Below are 21,035 nucleotides of genomic sequence, written 5' to 3' on the forward strand. Positions count from 1 at the left end.
CACTTGATATGTTCAGTATTCTTAGTTTCCATTCATTTGTATTCAGATCAATTCAGTGTAGTTTACAAGTCAGACTAGAGTTTGACTCCATTCAGTTCAAGTTTAATTCATTATATCTAAGGGCCTTTTTACACCCGGTCACTTTGTGTGTTTTCTCTGATCCGATAGCTATCTGATTTGTTAAAACTGTTCCATTTACATTAGGCCACATAAATGCGACTCGGCGAATCGGATATCAATCTGATCTTTCTACTCACGCCCAAAATGCAAATATATTTTACCTCATTTCCGGGGTAATTGACATGCAACACGGTTTTTGAAAATCATTTCAGGAATTGTTAAAAAAAAGTGCCATACAAATAAATTGAATTGAATGAAATGGAATTATTTTCCTCAAACAGCACAAAATGGAGTGTTTGATTCCTAACAGATTACAGATCTGAGTCTCAGCTTAGTCCATCTAATGTTTGTGTTTCTACCCAGATTCCACACACTCTCCGTAAGGCTCTACACACACTCTCTAAGATTCTACACACACTCTCTATAAAATTGTATACACTTTATAAAGTTCTAAATTGAATTGAATTAAACTGAATTATTTTAGGTGGGCACGGTGGCTTAGCGGTTCGCACGTTTGCCTCACACCTCCAGGGTTGGGGGTTCGATTCCCGCCTCCGCCTTGTGTGTGTGGAGTTTGCATGTTCTCCCCATGCCTCGGGGGTTTCCTCCGGGTACTCCGGTTTCCACCCCCGGTCCAAAGACATGCATGGTAGGTTGATTGGCATCTCTGGAAAATTGTCCGTAGTGTGTGATTGCATGAGTGAATGAGAGTGTGTGTGTGTGTGCCCTGTGATGGGTTGGCACTCCGTCCAGGGTGTATCCTGCCTTGATGCCCGATGACGCCTGGCAGTTCGGATAAGCGGTAGAAGATGAATGAATGAATGAATGAATTATTTTAAGCACAACATGGAGTGTTTGATTCTTGGTGGATTACAGATCTGAGTCTCAGCCTAGTTCTAGATCTGTTCTTTGTGTTTGTACCTGTGGTGTTTGTACCTGTGGTGGGGTCGGGCGGTCCAAACTCCAGCGGGTAGCGCAGCACATTGTAGTTGTTCCACACGTAGAGCTGGTTGTCATGAGAGTTGTAGTCAATGGATGAGATGTACTGGTAGGGGTTTGGGAAGATGATGTGCACAGGCTCCTCCTGGTTGCGGTTGGTGTTGTAGGCGTACAGCACTAGATCACCGCCGGCCTCGCTGTCGTCGTCCTGGTAGACGGAGCACACTGCGTACAGCACGCCGCACGCCATGAAGGCGTTAGACGCCAGCCGCTTGTCGAAACTCGTCTCCCACGTGCCCTCGAAACGAAGTGTATACGGGTTTACCTGCCACACCGAGTGAGAGAGAGAGAGACAGAGAGAGTGTGTGTGAGAGAGAGAAGGAGAGAGAGAGAGAGAGAGATTCGGTTCACCTGTGGGATGACGACACGAGCTGTGTACACTTGCAGCAGAAAAGCTTGTACTTCTGAAAAGCCGTGTGTCAGCAGCAGAAGAAATAGCTTTCACACTGCCAGGATTACACACACACACACACACACACACAGTCAGAGATGCCTCCTGTGTAGTAGAGCAGTCCAGATCCACCCTGACCACTCTCCCAGATCATTTTTCCACCCGTGTCGAGTTTGTTTTGTTGTCTACTTGTCATGTTACATTGGACTGTGTATATACAGTACAAGTTGTGTGTGTGTGTTGCATGTGTCTACTGTAATTCTGTCATGACTTCAGTGATCCACAGCTCTGTAGTTCTCTGCTCTCCTCTTGTTTACCCGTGTCGAGGATCATGACTTTCGGATATTTTCATGTTGCACCTGTCTGTTTGTGTTCACGCGACAATTTTTGGAACAGGAATGAATAAAAATGTGTTTTGTCGGAAAGAGAGGAATAAAAAGGCATGAGTAAATCCATCCTTCCACCATCACATCTGAATTAATGGACTGTTAAAAAAACGTTTTTACAAAAAACTTGCTGTCATCTTACATCTTGCTAAATCTATATTTAAAGAATCAAACTGCTTCAAATGACTCTCTTGTCCTGACTCTCCTTTAAACGACTCTCTTGTCCTGACTCTCCTTTAAATGACTCTCTTGTCCTGACTCTGCTTTAAACACGCTGCAAAAAGGCTTTACACACTACAAGGCCCTACACACTCTATAAAATTGTACATACTCTATATAAACTTCTACACTCTCTAAAAATTCTACTATAATTAAAGAATCAAACAGCTTTAAATGACTCTCTTGTCCTGAATCTCTCTAAAAGTCGCAAATCACTCTCTATAAAATGAAACACACTCTCTCTAAAATTCTACGGTCTCCCCAGAATTCTACACACTCGCCTTAAAATGCCATGTACTCTATTCGGTTCTACACACTACAAAAAATTCCACACACTCTTTAAAAGTTCTACACACTGTCATGATTCAGCCCGGACTTTTGGCCATGTGCTTTTGTTGTTCTTCGTCACGTGTCTGCCCCGCCTTTGTCTGCTCCTCCCTGTCACCACACCTGCTCCTTATTGTCATCATTGTCTGTATTGTATTTAAGTTAGCCGCGTTGCTGAGTGCAGCGCGGATCATTAGTTACGTTTACCCCTCGTCATGTCTAGTCCTTGTTAAATGTTGTCATTCGTATTGTTTCAGTTATTGTCATTTCTGTCTATGTCTTCCTGTGTTTATTAAACCCCCCTCTTTTGAAGCTATCCTGCGTACGGGTCTGTCTCCTTCCGTCCCCGGTTGTGACAGAATGATCCGCCAGAAAACCCAGCAGACCCAGCAGGATAGCTTCCAGCTCGGACCGGCTTTTTATCCTCCTCTTCCCCTGGACTGTTCCGCCAGTCCTTTTTTCTTTTTTCGGTGACATCGCTCCGCCCTTTTTCCGGTGAGGGACGCCGCTCCACTTTCGGTTCTGTCCGAAGCGGTCGTCGCCTCACTTCCTTCGCGGAGGATGTCACCAAATTGTTTTTGCTCCTTTTTTGTTTTTTTGGTGCCCTGCGGCATCGCCCCGCCTTTTTTTTCAGTGAAGGACGTCGCTCCAGTTCCGGTTCCGTCCGAGGAGGGCGTCGCTTCACTTCTTCCGCGGGGGGTGCTGCAGGCCCAGGGCGATGGACCTTCCCACCCTCCCACCCTTGGTCATCAGGACGAGTGTCTGGCTGCGGTGTGTCGGGGTTGCGTTCGGCCCTTCAGCTCGGCGGTGGATATCGCTCGGCCCTTCAGCTCGGCTGTGACGTCATTCGGCCCTTCAGCTCGGCTGAGGATATCGCTCGGCCCTTCAGCTCGGCCATGGAAGTCGCGTGGCCCTTCTGCTCGGCTGAGGACGTCGCTCGGCCCTTCTGCTCGGCTGTGGACGTCGTTCGGCCCTTCTGCTCGGCTGTGGACGTCGTTCGGCCCCTCTGCTCGGCTGAGGACGTCGCTCGGCCCTCGCTGCTGTGCCGCCGTGAGCCTTGCTCCCCCCGCTTGCCTCGCCGGGTGCCTTACTCCCCCCACCGGCCTCGCCGTGTGCCTTGCTCCCCCCACCGGCCTCGCCGTGTGCCTTACTCCTCCCATCTGCCTTCGCCGTGTTCCTCGTTCCCCCATCTGCCTTCGCCGTGTTCCTTGCTCCCCCCATCTGCCTTCGCCATGTGCCTCGCCCCCCCTCCTGGACTCTGCCAGGGTTTGGCGCTTCGGGAGCCGCGCCTTTGGGGGGGGGGTTCTGTCATGATTCAGCCCGGACTTTTGGCCATTTGCTTTTGTTGTTCTTCGTCACGTGTCTGCCCCGCCTTTGTCTGCTCCTCCCTGTCACCACACCTGCTCCTTATTGTCATCATTGTCTGTATTGTATTTAAGTTAGCCGCGTTGCTGAGTGCAGCGCGGATCATTAGTTACGTTTACCCCTCGTCATGTCTAGTCCTTGTTAAATGTTGTCATTCGTATTGTTTCAGTTATTGTCATTTCTGTCTGTCTTCCTGTGTTTATTAAACCCCCCTCTTTTGAAGCTATCCTGCATACGGGTCTGTCTCCTTCCGTCCCCGGTTGTGACACACACTCTCTCAAAAATTCGACTATATTTAAAGAATCAAACTGCTTTAAATGACTCTCTTGTCCTGACTCTGTGCTACAGTCTCTCTAAAATTCTACACACCCGCTATAAAATTCTACAGGCTCTATCTACAATTCGACACGTTTCCTATAAAATTCTGCACTCTCTCTAATTCTAATTTTTTGCACTCCATTTAGTTCTACACACTACAAAATTTCTACACACTCTCTATAAAATTCTTTCTGCTCTCTGAAAGATTGTACACACTCTCTACATGTTTCTACATGTTCTATTTAGGGTTCTTTACACTTCCTCACCTGACTGACCACCAGGCGGCCATTGTTGCTCACGGTGGCGTAGATGACCCACAGTCCGTTCTCGTCCACGGCCAGGTCGATGTCAGACTTCCCTCCCCAGCGGTAGGGTGAGACGTCGTGGTAGTTGGCGTTGGTAATGATAGCCTCGCCGCTTTTCATACGTGTGCGCAGATCGTACTTGACGATTTTACGTGTTCGCTCCTTGTTGTAGAAGACTGCGCCGTCATACACCACAAAGCCCGTACCGTCCACTCGATTGGGCAGCCTAGAGGCACATCGCATCAGATGGCTCAAATTACTCTGCAGTTACAGCTCCAAAATGGCAATTTACATGACATATATATATATATATATATATGTATATGTATATGTATATATATATCATGATGGAATATATATATATATATATATATATATGTATATATATATATATATATATATATATATATATATATATATATATATATATATATATATATATATACATATATATGTATATATGTATATGTATATATGTATATGTATATATATATTCATTTCCATCATGATAATAAAGTAGCTTAATTAGACTGTAATAATATTAACACGTCACATTAATTAGCTTAGGAATAAATGTAATAAACAAAACAATGCACTATTCTACCTCATTGTGTAGTATGACTAGTGTTAGTTGAGCAAGAACAGAAAGTGCACTTTAAACAGCAAGATGATGCACGTATTCAACCGTAACACACTTCATGCACTACAGGGGAAGTCGTGGCCTAATGGTTAGAGAGTTTGACTCCCAACCCTAAGGTTGTGGGTTCGAGTCTCGGGCTGGCAATACCTCGACTGAGGTGCCCTTGAGGAAGGCACCCCCCAACTGCTCCCCGCAGCATTGTTCATGGTGTGTGTGTGTGTGTGTGTGTGTGTGTGTGTGTGTGTGTGTGTTCACTGCTGTGTGTGTGTGCACTTTAGATGGGTTAAATGCAGAGAACGAATTCTGAGTATGAGTCACCGTACTTAGCTGTATACGTCATCACGTCACTAAACACTCACAGCTTTGCTTACATAGCAGAAGTGGGCGGGGCTTCCAGGTGCCCCTGCTGGATTCAAAAAACTTTCAAACGTCTTTTAAATGAGTCCGAACAAACTGTGTAATTGATCCTTTTAACAGCTGAAAACATTGCAGCATATTCTGCTAAAGCTAGAAGCGTTGAGTTCTATCTAATTTACACGGACATTACTACATTATAGAGTATCACAGCTATGATTCATCCTCAATTCCGATTGGACGGCGGGTGTTGATTCGTTTTCTGTAAAGTACTGCAGCTGCGCATCAGAGTTGTTTTATGTATTAATGTTCTTGTTCTACTAAGTGCGTTATCGTTTCCATAGTAACAGTTAGTCTGGTGGAAATTTGTACAAAAAGCTATTTTTGTAAAACTTCCTCTCAGGTACGTTTCATCATAACACCTTTATTATAACACGGTGAAGCTTGTGCTTTGAAATGAACGTTATGGAATTACATTTCTCAACATTTATTGCCCTTTCCACCGCCGTTATAAGATCATTTGATCGTTTTTGTTCTTTTCACATTGCAGGGAAACGTCTTCCTGTCAGTAACCACACACACACATACACACACACACACACACGCACACGCACGAGTGCGCTACATGAAAAACACTGGGGTATTCACTTAATTAAATTAATCCGTCAGCATTAATATGCGCTCGTGCTGGTTTGGAGGATGAGGAGCGATTTATATATATATATATTTATATTCTACAGGAGTTCAATTAACGTCGGGAAACGTTCAGACCTGAGGCGTAACACATTATCGAATAGTCTAGAGTCCAAAAGTCCACTAATCAGATAATAATTATTATGCAGGAAGGCATTATTTAAATAATATATATTTTTTTGCACGATTATTTAAAGAATGTATTATTCATCCAGAAGAACGATCGACTTCTAAAATTTATAACCGACTATCCTTTTCACACACAGTTAACAGAAATTATTATTATTTTTTTAATATCTGCTTAATTGTTATCATATTGTTGTTGTTGTTGGTGGTGGTGGTGGTGGTGGTGGGGCAATTAGTCAGCACCGCTAGATGAGAGATTTGTATGATTAAAAAGAAAAAAAAATGGCAGAGGATTTTACACGATTCCCTGAACCTGAGAAAAAAAACTTGACTTATAATCGAAGTGTAATGTGTCGCTTAAACTCTACTGATTAATAATTAAAGCAGGTGTAATATATAAGCTACTAGAAACACACAAACAAATGAAAAACTAGTCCCTTCTCTAAAAGATTTATGGCGTCATTTATTAGCAACTTTCAATAAAATCTTCTGCATAAATATATAGAATTTAGGTTAAAGTTTTAGTGTAGTAGAATTCTTGAATCTGATTGGTCGGGAGGTTTGTGTTACTTTCAGCTAAGTTTGTAAGATAAACGATATTATATTTTTACATCAGTGTAAAACTTACACTCTTGGTCTGATATATTATGTAATAATCTAAAACTGATGACGAACAGATTAGAAACATAATGTTTAATTCTATCGGATAAACGTGTAATCGTAAATACAGCTGTTTTTTTTTCTGTAAATAAGTACTGAATCCCTCGAAGCCCTCTGTAAATTTTCCCAGATTGGAGTTTCAGGTCTGTCTTGATGCCACACTACTGAGACTAGAGCAGAATAAAGCTGGAGCTCTAACATACTGCTTCAGCTCAGAAGAACATTTAGAGAAAAAGTCACTCGCTATAAACAGCTCGTCTGTATGTGAGAGATGAACACACTGCTGCACAACCATCTGTACACACACACACACACACACACACACGCACACACACATACACACACACTCTGAATATTAATCATGGGTGAGTTTAAACATCTGCTTTAGTGAGCGGTAATTGTGCCTTTTAGTAATTATTATTATTATTATTATTATTATTATTATTATTATTATTATTATTATTATTATTGTTCTTTTTGTAGTTTTATCTATCTATCTGTCTGTCTGTGTGTTACTAAAGTGTGTTACTACAGTGTGTTACTACAGTGTGTGTTACTACAGTGTGTTACTACAGTGTGTTACTACAGTGTGTGTTACTACAATGTGTGTAACTACTATGTCTGTTACTATAGTGTGTGTTATTACAGTGTGTTACTACAATGTGTGTTACTAAAGTGTGTGTTACTACAGTGTGTGTAACTACTATGTCTGTTACTATGGTGTGTGTTACTATAGTGTGTGTTATTACAGGGTGTTACTACGGTGTGTTACTATGGTGTGTGTTATTACAGTGTGTGTAAATTCTGGATTTCCTAGCTTCTGTTAAAAAGCTATTCAATTATTTTCTCACTGCAGTAAAATGTGCTGGCACACACACACAAACACACACACACACACAAACAACACAGTATATTTGTGATTGTGTTGACGAGGAAGACGAGTGCTCACTTGTAAGTGGTGGTGGCGCGGTTCTTTGTGAAGTCGTCCCATGAGGCGTATTCATACAGGGTGTCTGTCCGATACGGCGTCCACGGCATGACATACAGCCGGTCACCTGACTGCAGAGGGTCCTTACACCACGCCCCCGCCTGATGCTCCACCTCCTGCTGTGAACTTGCTGCCTGAACCCTCAACAGAGTCCCCGGGCATACAAAAACTGGGGGGAGAGAGAGAGAGAGAGAGAGAGAGAGAGAGAGAGAGAGAGAGAGACAGAGCAAGAGGGTGGATGAGGCCATTGGAAGAATGAAGAGAGAGAGAGAGAGAGAGAGAGAGAGAGAGAGAGAGAGAGAGAGAGAGAGGACCTGGCCCAAATGGCATTGCATTTCTGCACAAATTCTGCACGAGAAAGTGCAAAAACGGTGCATCAGCCACAAGCAGTGTTAGCTAGCGCATGTGCATGTGCATGTTCATGCTAGTCAGCTAACTAAGTGCATTAATACAGAGGAAGTGAGACACATGATTTTAGGATCATTTATGTATATACAGTATTATCATTTATGTATATAGGATCATTTATGTATATAGGATCATTTATGTATATAGGATCATTTATGTATATATTATCATTTATGTATATAGGATCATTTATGTATATAGGATCATTTATGTATATAGGATCATTTATGTATATAGAATCATTTATGTATATAGGATCATTTATGTATATAGGATCATTTATGTATGTACCACATGCAGTCGTCTGGTTTATTATATATTATATGACGGATTTAGCTCAAAATTGATTTTTTTCTGCTCAGGACAGCTTCCTTCCACTGGACAAACTCGAGATAAACGAAGCTACACCTTTCACCTCGTCTCACTGATTAGCATATTAGCATTGTATTAGGATTTTATACTATGGGTCATAAGGTTTACGTGATCTTGTCTCACAAATACAGAAACTTATGAGTCCGATTGTTCACTGTCTCTGAGTGGGAGGGGCTTATTTTGCCTCTCTCCTGCCAATCACAGCAGTCGTTTATGTGGAAGAGGAGGTTATCCTTCACCTTCACCAGGTATTAGCTGTGCACAGAATAGGTGAACAAACAAGCCACTGTTTGGTTTCCATGGAGATAAAAACAATGTGCTTGTAATTTGTTTCTTTTGAAAGAAAGAAAGAAAGAAAGAAAGAAAGAAAGAGGAACGAAAAGGGGCAAGGAAGCGAACAGCGAACATGACCACTACACAAGGTGCTGGGTTAGGAGAGGAGGAGAGAGGGAGAGGGGGATGAGAGGAGGAGGAGAGGAGGATCTGTGGATTTTATGTTCATTGTGGTCTTTACCTATTTGATCCACTTCTATTCAAGCATCAGAAAAAAGGAGAAAGAGAGAGATAAAGATAGAACAAAAGAGACAGATAAAAAGAGACACAGAATTCAAGATAGAGAGAGAGAGAGAGAGAGAGAGAGAGAGGGAGAGAGAGAGAGAAGGAGAAGAAGATAAAAAAGAGGAACTGTTATTTTCTCCAACCATCGCTGTTTCCTCTTCCATCTGCTCTGAAAAAGACACAAACAAGCACACACAGGCATGGATAAAGCTGTTAAGTGTGTGTGTGTGTGTGTGTGTGTGTGTGTGTGTGTGTGTGTGTGTGTGTGTGACTTTATTTCCATGTCCTTGTGCCCCTCGACCCAGCAGTCTATCCAAAACCATCAATTACTCAGAGGATAACGAGACTCACTAATGAACACACACTGCAACACACACACACACACACACAGACACACACAACACACACACAGCAGCAACACCTGTGAATAGAAAAGGCAGACAGTGTATGTGTGTATGTGTGTGTGTGTGTGTGTGTGACACAGCAGAGAGCTTCACTTTATTTTCCATCCCCTCTCTCCTTCACCTCTCTGTCGCACTGAGAGGAAAATCAGCAGCAAATCGTTCTCACTTGTCACGCACAGGTTTATGAGATCCACAAATAATGCGGCCTTAATGCATATTAATGACTTCTGAAGCGCGATGTGAGCCGAGTGATGTGAGCTGCACCTCGTCCTCACACACAGCCCGTCCTCACTCTGTGTGTGTGTGTGTATGAGGTGAGGATGAGACATGCTCAAAATAATTCGCAGTGTTCTGGGTCGTGAATTCCTCCCAAACATCTGAGCGGAAATCATTTTTGTGTTTAATTCTGTTTGCGTCAGAAAAGGCTGAAAAAAGGTTTAAATAAAACAAAAAGGTGCAGTGAAAATACTGAACTCAAGAAAAGTGGAAAATAAAATAAAAAAAAAGGATAATAAATTATCAATAATTAATAATATAAATAAATAAATAAATAAACAAACAAATAAATAGATAAACAAACAAACAAACAAACAAATAAATAAATAAAGTCTACTTTATAAAATAGCAGAAAAAAATAAGAGGAAAAAATGACTAAATAGTCACTAAATAATATTAAATAAAATAAAAAAAATAGAAATAAAACATAAAACAAGGGAGTGCAAATAAAATGTACTAGAAAAAAAATCAATTTCATGCATATAAACAAAAAACAAAGAAACAAAGAAACAAAGAAACAAACAAACAAACAAACAAATAAATAAATAAATAAATGTCCCTCTTTTTTCTGTCATGTTTCTCCTAGATGGCTTTATACTGAAGGAGTAAACCGGAGAACTCAGAGGGACAACACATGATCCATGGGTCTAAAAAACAGCCGGATTTGATTTATTTATTTGTTTGTTTATTTATTTATTTATTTATTGCAGCACATTCATTTATTCCCAGTCCACTTTCTCAAAGCTATTATCATTTTATTGGTTTGTTTTTATTAGCTCATACGACTGAATAACTGAACAGCAACTCATCCTTACTGAAAGGAAAGAAACTGCTGCAGATGTTTAACTAATAATCTATCAAGCATCGGTGAGTCACCCTGAAATCCCGGCTCTCCGAACAAGTCCGAGTCTCCGTCGTTAGGCACGTCATGACACGTCATGTTTGACACGACAGACTTAAGTCTATGACTCTGATTCTCCTGCTCAACTTACTGTTACACGATTAGAGAAAAGAAATGAATTGTAATCACATGACCCAGCATTTCATCCTCGCGTCTCATGTCTCCTCATCAGCGTGACCTCTGGTTTGCTCATCAGAGATAAAACCTGCTATCTAGATTTCTGTAAATCTGCATTTTCATAATGTTTATGGTTAAAATCTTTATATACATCAAACTGACTTGAACTGATGCTAGTTTCTAGCTAGCTAGTTAGCTAATTCCCGTTATACGTCTCCTAAACTACACTGATTTAACAGAACAAAAGGATGACTGTGATGTAATACTAAGCACAGAGGGTTAAAGGTCCTACTTAAAAGCCCAGTTGTGTCTCTGTGGGATTTAAACTCATAAGCTCCGTCGCTGCCGTGTAATAAAATCTTCACGCCGTCGCCCATTAATCGAGACAGAGAAAAGCCTGTTCTTCACCCAGCGGGTCATCGTAGTACCGGCGTCATGGTAAACCGAAGCTGGAGACAAAGGCGGACATTTCCCAGCGGACTCTAAAGTGTCTCCCACGTTTTCTAAACTAATAAACTAATGGCTTTACGCCAACTAATGGGCTCACGGTGTGGCTCCGATGTGCTCTCGGGGGATTTGGAGGAACTGGCGGTTTAGGATTTCCCTCCTCCTTTAAGATCGCGACCGTCGCTAAAGATACCGTTCACTCGGCAGCTGGACTTTAACGCACCATCACTTACCCTGATTATGTTATAAACACCATCGAATAACAGATAAAAAAATTGTATATGAGTATTTCCATATTTACTACTGAGCTACTGAATTCTGGATTCTGATTGGTCAGAAGGTTTAACCCACCTTTTGTTTCTATAGCAACAGCTCTTTCGCAGGAAACATTCGAACACAACGGATTAAAATACACATTTTCACTGTATCGTTTCTTTATATAACGTCTTCTGATGGAGGACGTGTGGGCATGTTCCTGTGTAGAGTTTAAACTTCATCATGAATCATCATCATCATCATCATCATCATCATCATCATCATCATCACCTAATGTCTCCTGGTTTTATTGTGTTCGTGTTGATGATTGAACGTCTTTGTCGTGTCTCACTCCGCAGGGGTGTTAATATGAAGCTAAAAAGTATAAAAGATATAAAGGACTCAGGAATTTGTAGAGTTTTATCAGAATTTCTGTTTTTCTCTACAATACTAGAGGTGATAGAGATTCACTAGAGATTCATAGAAAAGATCCAAACATTTTTGGGTCTTATTTTTTCTCCACACAGATGTTTTTATGTTCAGAGTAAATGTTGATATCAAACCCATTTCTGCTCTCTGAGACGCTCCGAGTGTTTGTTCATCTAAAAAGCAGCTCAGATTTCTCTTTATCACTAAAATTCAGCGTAATATCATCAACAGAGGGACAAACACACGTCTAAAACACGCTGAGAGAAGAACAGAGTCCTGACTCACTTTAGATCAGACTCACAGACACAACATCAGACGTTTATTTACACTGAATGAAAATGCATGTGAGGAGGTCTAGTGTGTGTGGGAAGGACTAGTGTGTGTGAGGAGGACTAGTGTGTGTGAGGAGGACTAGTGTGTGTGAGGAGGACTAGTGTGTGTGAAGAAGACTAGTGTGTGTGAAGAGGACTTGTGTGTGTGTGAGGAGGACTAGTGTGTGTGAAGAGGACTTGTCTATGTGTGAGGAGGACTAGTGTGTGTGAGGAGGACTAGTGTGTGTGAGGAGGACTAGTGTGTGTGAGGAGGACTAGTGTGTGTGAGGAGGACTAGTGTGTGTGAGGAGGACTAGTGTGTGTGAAGAGGACTAGTGTGTGTGAGGAGGACTAGTGTGTGTGAGGAGGACTAGTGTGTTTGAGGACTAGTGTGTTTGAGGACTAGTGTGTGTGAGGAGGACTAGTGTGTGTGAGGACTAGTGTGTGTGAGGAGGACTAGTGTGTGTGAGGAGGACTAGTGTGTGTGAGGAAGACTAGTGTGTGTGAAGAGGACTAGTGTGTGTGAGGAGGACTAGTGTGTTTGAGGACTAGTGTGTGTGAGGACTAGTGTGTGTGAGGAGGACTAGTGTGTGTGTGAGGAGGACTAGTGTGTGTGAGAAGGTCTAGTGTGTGTGAGGAGGACTTGTGTGTGTGAAGAGGACTTGTCTGTGTGTGAGGAGGACTAGTGTGTGTGAGGAGGACTAGTGTGTGTGGGAAATACTAGTGTGTGTGAGGAGGACTAGTGTGTGTGAGGAGGACTAGTGTGTGTGTGTGAGGAGGACTAGTGTGTGTGAGGAGGACTAATGTGTGTGAGTAGGACTAGTGTGTGTGAGGAGGACTAGTGTGTGTGAGGAGGACTAGTGTGTGTGAGGAGGACTAGTGTGTGTGAGGAGGACTAGTGTGTGTGAAGAGGACTTGTGTGTGTGTGAGGAGGACTAGTGTGTGTGTGAAGAGGACTAGTGTGTGTGTGAGAAGGACTAGTGTGTTTGAGGAGGACTGGTGTGTGTGAGGAGGACTAGTGTGTGTGAGGAGGACTAGTGTGTGTGAGGACTAGTGTGTGTGAGGAGGACTAGTGTGTGTGAGGACTAGTGATGTCTTGGACACACGGCTGTCATGTGATAGGAGGTGGAAACGGTCTGTGGATAAATGGTGTATAAACTGGTAGAAGGTGTATTATTATTAGCCTAATTATTATTAACCTAATTAAACCATAAGTGTGTGTATATGTGCCAGTGTTTATTTATATTTTTTAACACACCTCTGTAAGTGTTATTTGGGACTAGTGAGCACGCTCAGTGCCGTGTTACTGCTGTCGAGGGAAACGGTGAGATGCGACCCTGCTTCACAACAACTCTTCATTACGCCGCTGTACGAGTGGCTGCTACTGTACGTTTACGACACAGGAGCTTGATTGCCGCTGGCAGAGTGTGACTGTCTGAATCGTATTAGTGCCTGTGGTGTTTTGTGTGTGTGTGTGTGTGTGTTCTGCCACAGCCTCCATGTTGACATGGAAAGTGACAAGAAAGCCAAACTTTGGGAGGTTTCCTTTACAATCCAGCTCTCGAACACACACACACACACACACACACACTGTTACGTCTGTGTGGCTGTGCCTGTGTTTTGCTTCCTTCTTTTGCTCTCCCGCGCTATCTCTCTCTTCAGGTCCATCTGCAGTTTCCCGTTGGTCCGTAGAACCGTCAATCTCCCGGCTTCAAAAGTGACGTCATGAGTCTCTGCTCCAATCACAATCATGCCGGTACTTTAAGAAACGCCACCGGAGGAGTGCAAGCGTCTCTGAACGTCTCCTTAAGTCTTCTTGTTACTTTGTCTAAGCTGAATGTTTGAGTCGGCGTACTGTGTCATACTCATCTGTTTGTCCTGTTCTGTCACTGTTCGCGTATATCGTGGGTGACTCGTTTTCCGGTTATAGGGGAAAAGTGGACAGGTAAGAGGTCACGCGACATACATTGTGCACACGTAGGTTACCTTATTTTTGTATTAGACACACCAGATTAGGAGTGAGTGCCACCCCTTGTACGTTTTGGTTATGGGATAGTTTAGAGTAGTTTAGATAGGGCCTTTTACGCTGAAGATCTTTTGTTTCTACATCTTGATTTATTAGTTAGGCTATGGGAGTCCCATCAAATTAGTTAGTATTGTTTTGTTTTGTTACTTTCGTTCTTTTAGCACCACTCTTGTCCCTTTCCCCCTCCCCATACCTCTCATTTTGTTCATTGGTCTATATATATATATATATATATATATATATATATATATATATATATATATATATATATATATATATATATATAGAGTACATAGTGTCACCTTCTTTATTATTATGTATAATATTTTCTTACAATGACTTATAGTGAGTTTAATAAACACCATAATTTATGGTAGTTGTTGTATTTTGTGACATCAGTAACTACAGACCGGTATCACTTCTCTCGTTTCTTTCAAAAATTCTTGAACGCATTGTCTTTAATCAACTGTCTGTCTATCTCTCACAGAACAACCTCCAAGACCCCAACCAGTCTGGCTTTAAAGCAGCTCATTCCACAGAGACAGCCCTTTTAGATGTCTCTGAGAAACTACATGCTGCTAGATCAGCCAATCTCTCATCCGTCCTTATCCTCCTTGACCTTTCAGCAGCGTTTGATACGGTCAACCATAAGACTCTCTTAGCCACCCTCAGGAGTCTTGGGATTTGCGGATCAGCTTGGGAATGGTTCGCTTCCTACCTGGAAGGACGCTCATATCAGGTAACATGGAGGGGAGTGACATCTGCTCCACGCAGACTCTCCACTGGCGTCCCACAAGGCTCAGTACTTGGTCCTCTTCTTTTCTCCCTGTATACTCACTCTCTTGGTGAAGTTATTTCCTCACATGGGTTCTCTTACCACTGCTATGCTGATGATACACAACTTATCTTCTCTTTCCCACCCGCAGATGCCACAGCTTCTGACCGGATCTCTGCATGTCTGGCAGAAATTTCATCATGGATGACTGCTCATCAGTTAAAGCTTAATCCTAGCAAAACTGAGCTGCTCTTCATCCCAGGTGATTCATCCGCAGGTCATGATCTTGCTATATCCTTGCACAACGATCTGATCTCCCCTTCAGCCACAGCTCGCAACCTTGGGGTAACCATGGACAATCAACTGTCCTTTTCCTTTCATGTTGCTAATGTGACTCGCTCATGTCGGTTTCTTCTCTACAACATTAGAAGGATTCGACCATTTCTGTCCACACAGGCTGCTCAGGTACTTGTTCAGTCTCTTGTCATTTCTAGACTGGATTACTGCAATGCACTGCTGACAGGTCTACCTATGAACGCAATCCGTCCTCTGCAAATGATCCAAAATGCAGCTGCCCGGCTTGTTTTCAACCTGCCAAAGTTCTCTCATACCACCCCGCTGCTGCGATCCCTCCACTGGCTTCCGGTAGCTGCACGCATCAGATTCAAAACACTGATGCTGGCCTACAAAGCCAAAAATGGACCAGCTCCCTCTTACCTCAAAGCCCTCATCACTCCTCGCACTGCACCCCGCACCCTCCGATCTACCAGCACTGCTCGACTGGTTCCACCATCTCTCAGGGTAAGAGGCAAGTATACTACAAGACTCTTCTCTGTACTGGCACCAAGGTGGTGGAACGAACTCCCCCTAGAGGTCCGGACAGCTGAGTCACTGGCTATTTTCAAGCGGCGGTTGAAGACTTACTTATTCAGGAAACACTTCAACTAGCACTTCCTTCCTTATCTTTTGCATTTTAAAAAAAAAAACAAAAAAAAAAACAAAACAAAACAAAACAAAAAAAACACACCTTTGACACCTTTTCATTGTAACTTTGAACAAATGTTTTAAACTCATGGTATCTTAAGTATGTAACTTAGTGAGCCAGCATTAATGTATTCAATGTTAGAGATTTAAGCACTTATGTACGTCGCTCTGGATAAGGGCGTCTGCCAAATGCTGTAAATGTAAATGTAAATGTATTGCCTGCCTCCATTTCACACATACACCTGGGGCTAAATCCTTTCTTGAATGTTACTTCCCTACATACTCCTAGGCCATAATTGGGTCGTAACATTTAATGGGGGCTCGTCCGGGATTTTAGGTTCCCGTGGGTGTAGGTGTAATTTGGTGGTGTTTGGTGTGTGATAACGGTTGCCGTCCCGCTTATTTACTTAGGGGTGGTGTTTTGGCCTGTTGGTCTGCCTGGGGGGTCATGGCCTTGTTTAACTTGCAGGTCTTTCTTGGTGATCCAACATGGGAGCAGCTAAATGTATGCAAAAAGACGGAACTGATGGCGATAGCAGACCATTATCGGATTTCTTTGGGGAAACAAATGCGTAAACAGGAGATTAAGGAGGCGGTTGCACAACGATTGATTGAGCTAGAAATTTTGTCTGCGGGGGCTGTGGTGGCGGCGCCTGATGGGGTTTCGGAGTTGGTTGACGTGGGTGCTGGGCAATTCAGTGCTGAGTAGGAGGCGAACGAACTGGGTGGTACAGCTGTGGGTGAGGCGGTGGCGGAGGCCGAGGCCAAACCCGGTTTGTCACCCTTTGATCCGTTCTCTCCTGTGTCTCTTGGGTCAGGAGTAGATGCACGACTGAAAGTCCGCTTGGCCCGTTTACCCTTGGAGGCACAAGATAAAGCCCAGGCATGCCAGGACGAACTTAAGTTGCGCCTGGAAGTACGCAAACTTGAAATAGAGGCCGAAAAACAGGTGAAGCTGCGACAGCTTGAGCTGGAGGCAATGAAGATCACCGCTGGCTCTGCTGCGCAGCCGAGCTCTGTACAAGACTCAGAAGTTACCCCGCTGTTTACTCCATCCGCAGCTACGTTTGATGTCAGCAGACAGATTGCTTTAGTACAATTTAGATAGTTGCAATTTAGTTGCAATTTAGAGAATCTGAGGTAGATTCTTATTTTAGCACTTTTGAGCGCATTGCCTCCTCTCTTTGTTGGCCCAAAGAAGTGTGGTCACTACTGTTACAGTGTAAATTAATTGGTAAAGCGCAGGAGGTTTGTTCTACCCTGTCTTTAGAGGAGAGTTTAACGTATGAAGTGGTTAAGTACGGCTAGTAGGGTAAATGATTTTGATTCCTTGAGAGAATTGATGTTACTAGAGGAATTTAAGGGCTGTCTATCTGAGCGTGTTGTTGTTTACCTTAATGAGCAGAAGGTAACTTCCTTGTCGCAGGCGGCTGTGTTGGCTGATGAGTTTGTGCTTACCCACAGAAGTGTCTTCTTCTCTGTTCGCGCAGAGAAAGCTACTCCAATCCAGCCAAACACTCAACAGGCCCGTCCCAAAACAAAATCTTTTCAACCTAAAGAGTTTCGTGATTGCTTTTATTGTCACAAGCAAGGACATGTCATAGCTGATTGTTTAGCGCTGAAACGAAAACAGCAAACTCAACCTAAAAGTGTAGGTTTTGTGAATTCTCTCCAATCGGGTGTTTCTGGGCATGTGGACGAAGCTATCGATGATAGTTATCGACCGTTCATTTTGAAAGGGTTAATTTCCTTAACTGGAAATCCAGACGATCAAATAGAGATAAATATACTCAGAGATACGGGTGCGCTGCAGTCATTCATTTTAACCAATGTACTGCCTTTCTCTGAGGAAACTTTCAGCAGCTCTAGCATAATTGTTCAAGGCATTGAGATGGGTTCTGTGAAAGCACCACTACATAGCATGCACTTGTGTTGTGATTTGTTCTCCGGATTTGTGAGAGTGGCGGTGTGACCTTTACTTCCCGTAAAAGGCGTTGATTTTATTCTGGGCAACGATCTCGCTGGAGGGAAAGTAATGCCAGTATTGGAGGTGATTGATAAACCTGAATTAAACAGCCAACCTGAAGAGATGTCTGACACCTATCTCGAGGTTTTTCCTGCATGCGCAGTGACTCGCGCACAGGCGCGGAAAAGCGGCGAAGGGGTTAATTTGTCTGGCTCGTTCTTAGCTCCCCTTTTGAGGGATGATGCCTCATTAGAAATGGGTGGTTCTCGTAAAAAGCGTCATTACCCAAAAGCCGAAGGTTTAGATGTGGCAGACTCCAGGATGTCAATCTCCATAGCACAGATTATCGTCGCTCAGAAGGAGGATAACTCGCTTGCCCCATGTTATGCCTCTGCTCTTTCTCCGGATCTTGCAGCAGATAAGAAAGTTACTTACTTCGTTGACAATGGTTTGTTGATGCGTAAATGGTGTTCGGATCTAGGTCAGGACTTGCCTTCAAATAGTGTGTTTCAAATTGTTGTTCCGTTACCGTATCGTCAACAGGTCCTGTTGTTAGCCCATGACCATCCTCTGGCTGGACATCTTGGTGTTACAAAGACTTATACCAGAATACTCAAGCACTTCTTTTGGCCAGGAATGAAAAAAGATGTTGCTCAGTACTGCCGAACATGTCATACTTGTCAGTTTGTAGGGAAGCCCAACCAGGTGATTCCACCTGCCCCGCTCTGCCCGATTCCGGTGGTGGGAGAGCCATTTGAACATGTGATGGTGGATTGTGTTGGTCCTCTCCCTAAAACAAAGTCAGGTAACCAGTTCTTGCTTACAATTATGTGTGTGGCTACACGGTTTCCCGAGGCTTTTCCATTACGAAAAATCACAGCTCCATTCGTTATTAGGGCACTGGTTAAATTTTTCTCTACTTTTGGCCTCCCTAAGATTATACAGACAGATCAGGGTACCAATTTTCTTTCGAAACTCTTCACACAGGTAATGAAGTCTCTTGCAATAACTCACCGCGTTTCCAGCGCGTATCACCCTGAGAGTCAAGGTGCATTGGAACGTTTTCATCAGACCCTTAAGTCAATGCTGCGCAAATATTGTATGGAGACAGGTAGGGATTGGGATGACGGTGTTCCTCTGGTATTGTTCGCGGCACGCGAAGTAGTACAAGAGTCCCTAGGCTTTAGTCCTTCTGAACTAGTGTTTGGACATAATGGTAGAGGTCCCTTAAAAGTTATGAAAGATCAGATGATGACTGATTCCAGTCCAGAAATGAATGTGTTAGACTATGTCAGTAAATTTCGCTAACGTCTACATCGTGCTTGTACGCTGGCTAAGGAATCATTGACGACCGCACAGAAAGGTATGAAACGTCGGTGTGATCGCAAGGCGGTTGCAAGATTTTTTCAACCAGGTGATAGTGTGCTTGTGCTTTTACCTGTACCAGGTTCAGCACTTTCTGCACGTTTCTTCGGACCGTATATCATAAAAAAGAAAATAAGTGATACCGATTATATGATTCGCACTCTTGATAGGAAACGCCAAACCAGAGTTTGTCATATAAACATGTTAAAACCGTACCACGACAGAGAAAAGACTCCGTCTGAAGCTGCAGATCAGACTGTTGGGCCCACCGTCTCTTCGGTAGCTGCATCGGTAGAGGTGACGACCCCTCATAATATCTCAGGTGAGGATGAGGATGGTGTTATTCTCCGTAATGCTCCGCAGCAATGTGCGAGACTGGCGAACTCTGAGTGGTTAAAAGATCCTCCATCATATCTCATGCATTTATCAACAGAACAGAGGTCTGACGTAATTCAATTGATTTCTGATTTTCCCTCTCTGTTTAGTGATGTTCCTAGACAAACAAATGTGTTGTATCATGACATCAATGTAAATGGGGCGCGTCCTATTAAACAGCACTCTTATCGAGTTAATGCCTTTAAAAGATCGGTTATGCGCCAAGAGGTGGGTTACCTCTTAGAAAATGATTTAGCTAGACCCAGTTGTAGTTCTTTGAGCTCTCCTTGTCTGCTCGTTCCCAAGCCTGATGGAACATTTAGATTTTGCACCGATTACCGAAAGGTAAACGCAGTGACGGTGCCTGACAGCTATCCAATGCCCCGCATGGAGGACTGTATAGACCAAGTTGTATCAGCAAATTTTGTCAGTAAATTAGACATGTTAAAAGGTTACTGGCAAGTTCCACTCACATCCCAAGCCTCTGAAATTTCTGCATTCGTAACCCCAGATCACCTACTTCAATATTCTGTTTTACCGTTTGGCTTACGAAACGCAGCAGCAACCTTTCAACGTCTCGTGAACTTAGTATTGGCAGGTGTGCCGAATTGTAACGCATATCTGGATGACGTCGTGGTTTATTCAAGGGACTGGATTGAGCATATTCGTTCACTGAGGACAGTATTTGAGCGGCTTGACAAGGCCTCGTTAACCCTTAAGCTAGCCAAATGTGAGTTTGGTCAAGCGACGGTCACCTACCTCGGTAAAGAGGTCGGTCATGGTTCGCCCGGTTGAGGCCAAGGTTACGGCCATCGTAAATTTTTCCACCCCCACTACTCGACGTGAACTGCGCCGGGTTTTAGGCATGGCTGGATATTATCGAAGTTTTTGCAAAAACTTTTCTACGATTGTATATCCTCTCACTTCACTACTTAGTCCATCTAAGCCATTTGTATGGTCTAAAGAGTGTCAGTATGTGTTCAGCAATGTTAAAGCCCTTCTTTGTAATGCACCTGTTCTTGCGTCTCCAGACTGTGCCTTACCGTTTAAAATGGAGGTTGATGCCAGTGGTGTTGGTGCTGGGGCTGTCCTTCTTCAAGAGGATAAAAATGGCATAGATCACCCCATTAGTTATAACTTAACTATTCCACCATCGAGAAAGAAGCCTTAGCCCT

At 43.1% G+C, this 21,035-nt stretch overlaps 1 protein-coding gene across 5 annotated transcripts in view; it reads right to left on the reverse strand.

Annotated features, from left to right (window-relative positions):
- Positions 1 to 21,035, reverse strand: part of LOC132863806 (adhesion G protein-coupled receptor L1) — a 108,479-nt gene that overhangs the window by 9,421 nt on the left and 78,023 nt on the right. For all 5 annotated transcript variants that reach the window (XM_060896796.1, XM_060896795.1, XM_060896794.1 and 2 more), the window contains 4 exons: positions 9,186 to 9,200; positions 7,853 to 8,060; positions 4,392 to 4,656; positions 1,057 to 1,384 (listed from right to left, as the gene is read on the reverse strand). In XM_060896796.1, coding sequence (XP_060752779.1) covers positions 1,057 to 1,384; positions 4,392 to 4,656; positions 7,853 to 8,060; positions 9,186 to 9,200 — 816 coding nt within the window. The remainder of the gene's footprint in view (positions 1 to 1,056; positions 1,385 to 4,391; positions 4,657 to 7,852; positions 8,061 to 9,185; positions 9,201 to 21,035) is intronic.

Source organism: Tachysurus vachellii, chromosome 21 (genome assembly GCF_030014155.1).
Source record: "Tachysurus vachellii isolate PV-2020 chromosome 21, HZAU_Pvac_v1, whole genome shotgun sequence".
NCBI classification, from domain to species: Eukaryota; Metazoa; Chordata; class Actinopteri; order Siluriformes; family Bagridae; genus Tachysurus; species Tachysurus vachellii.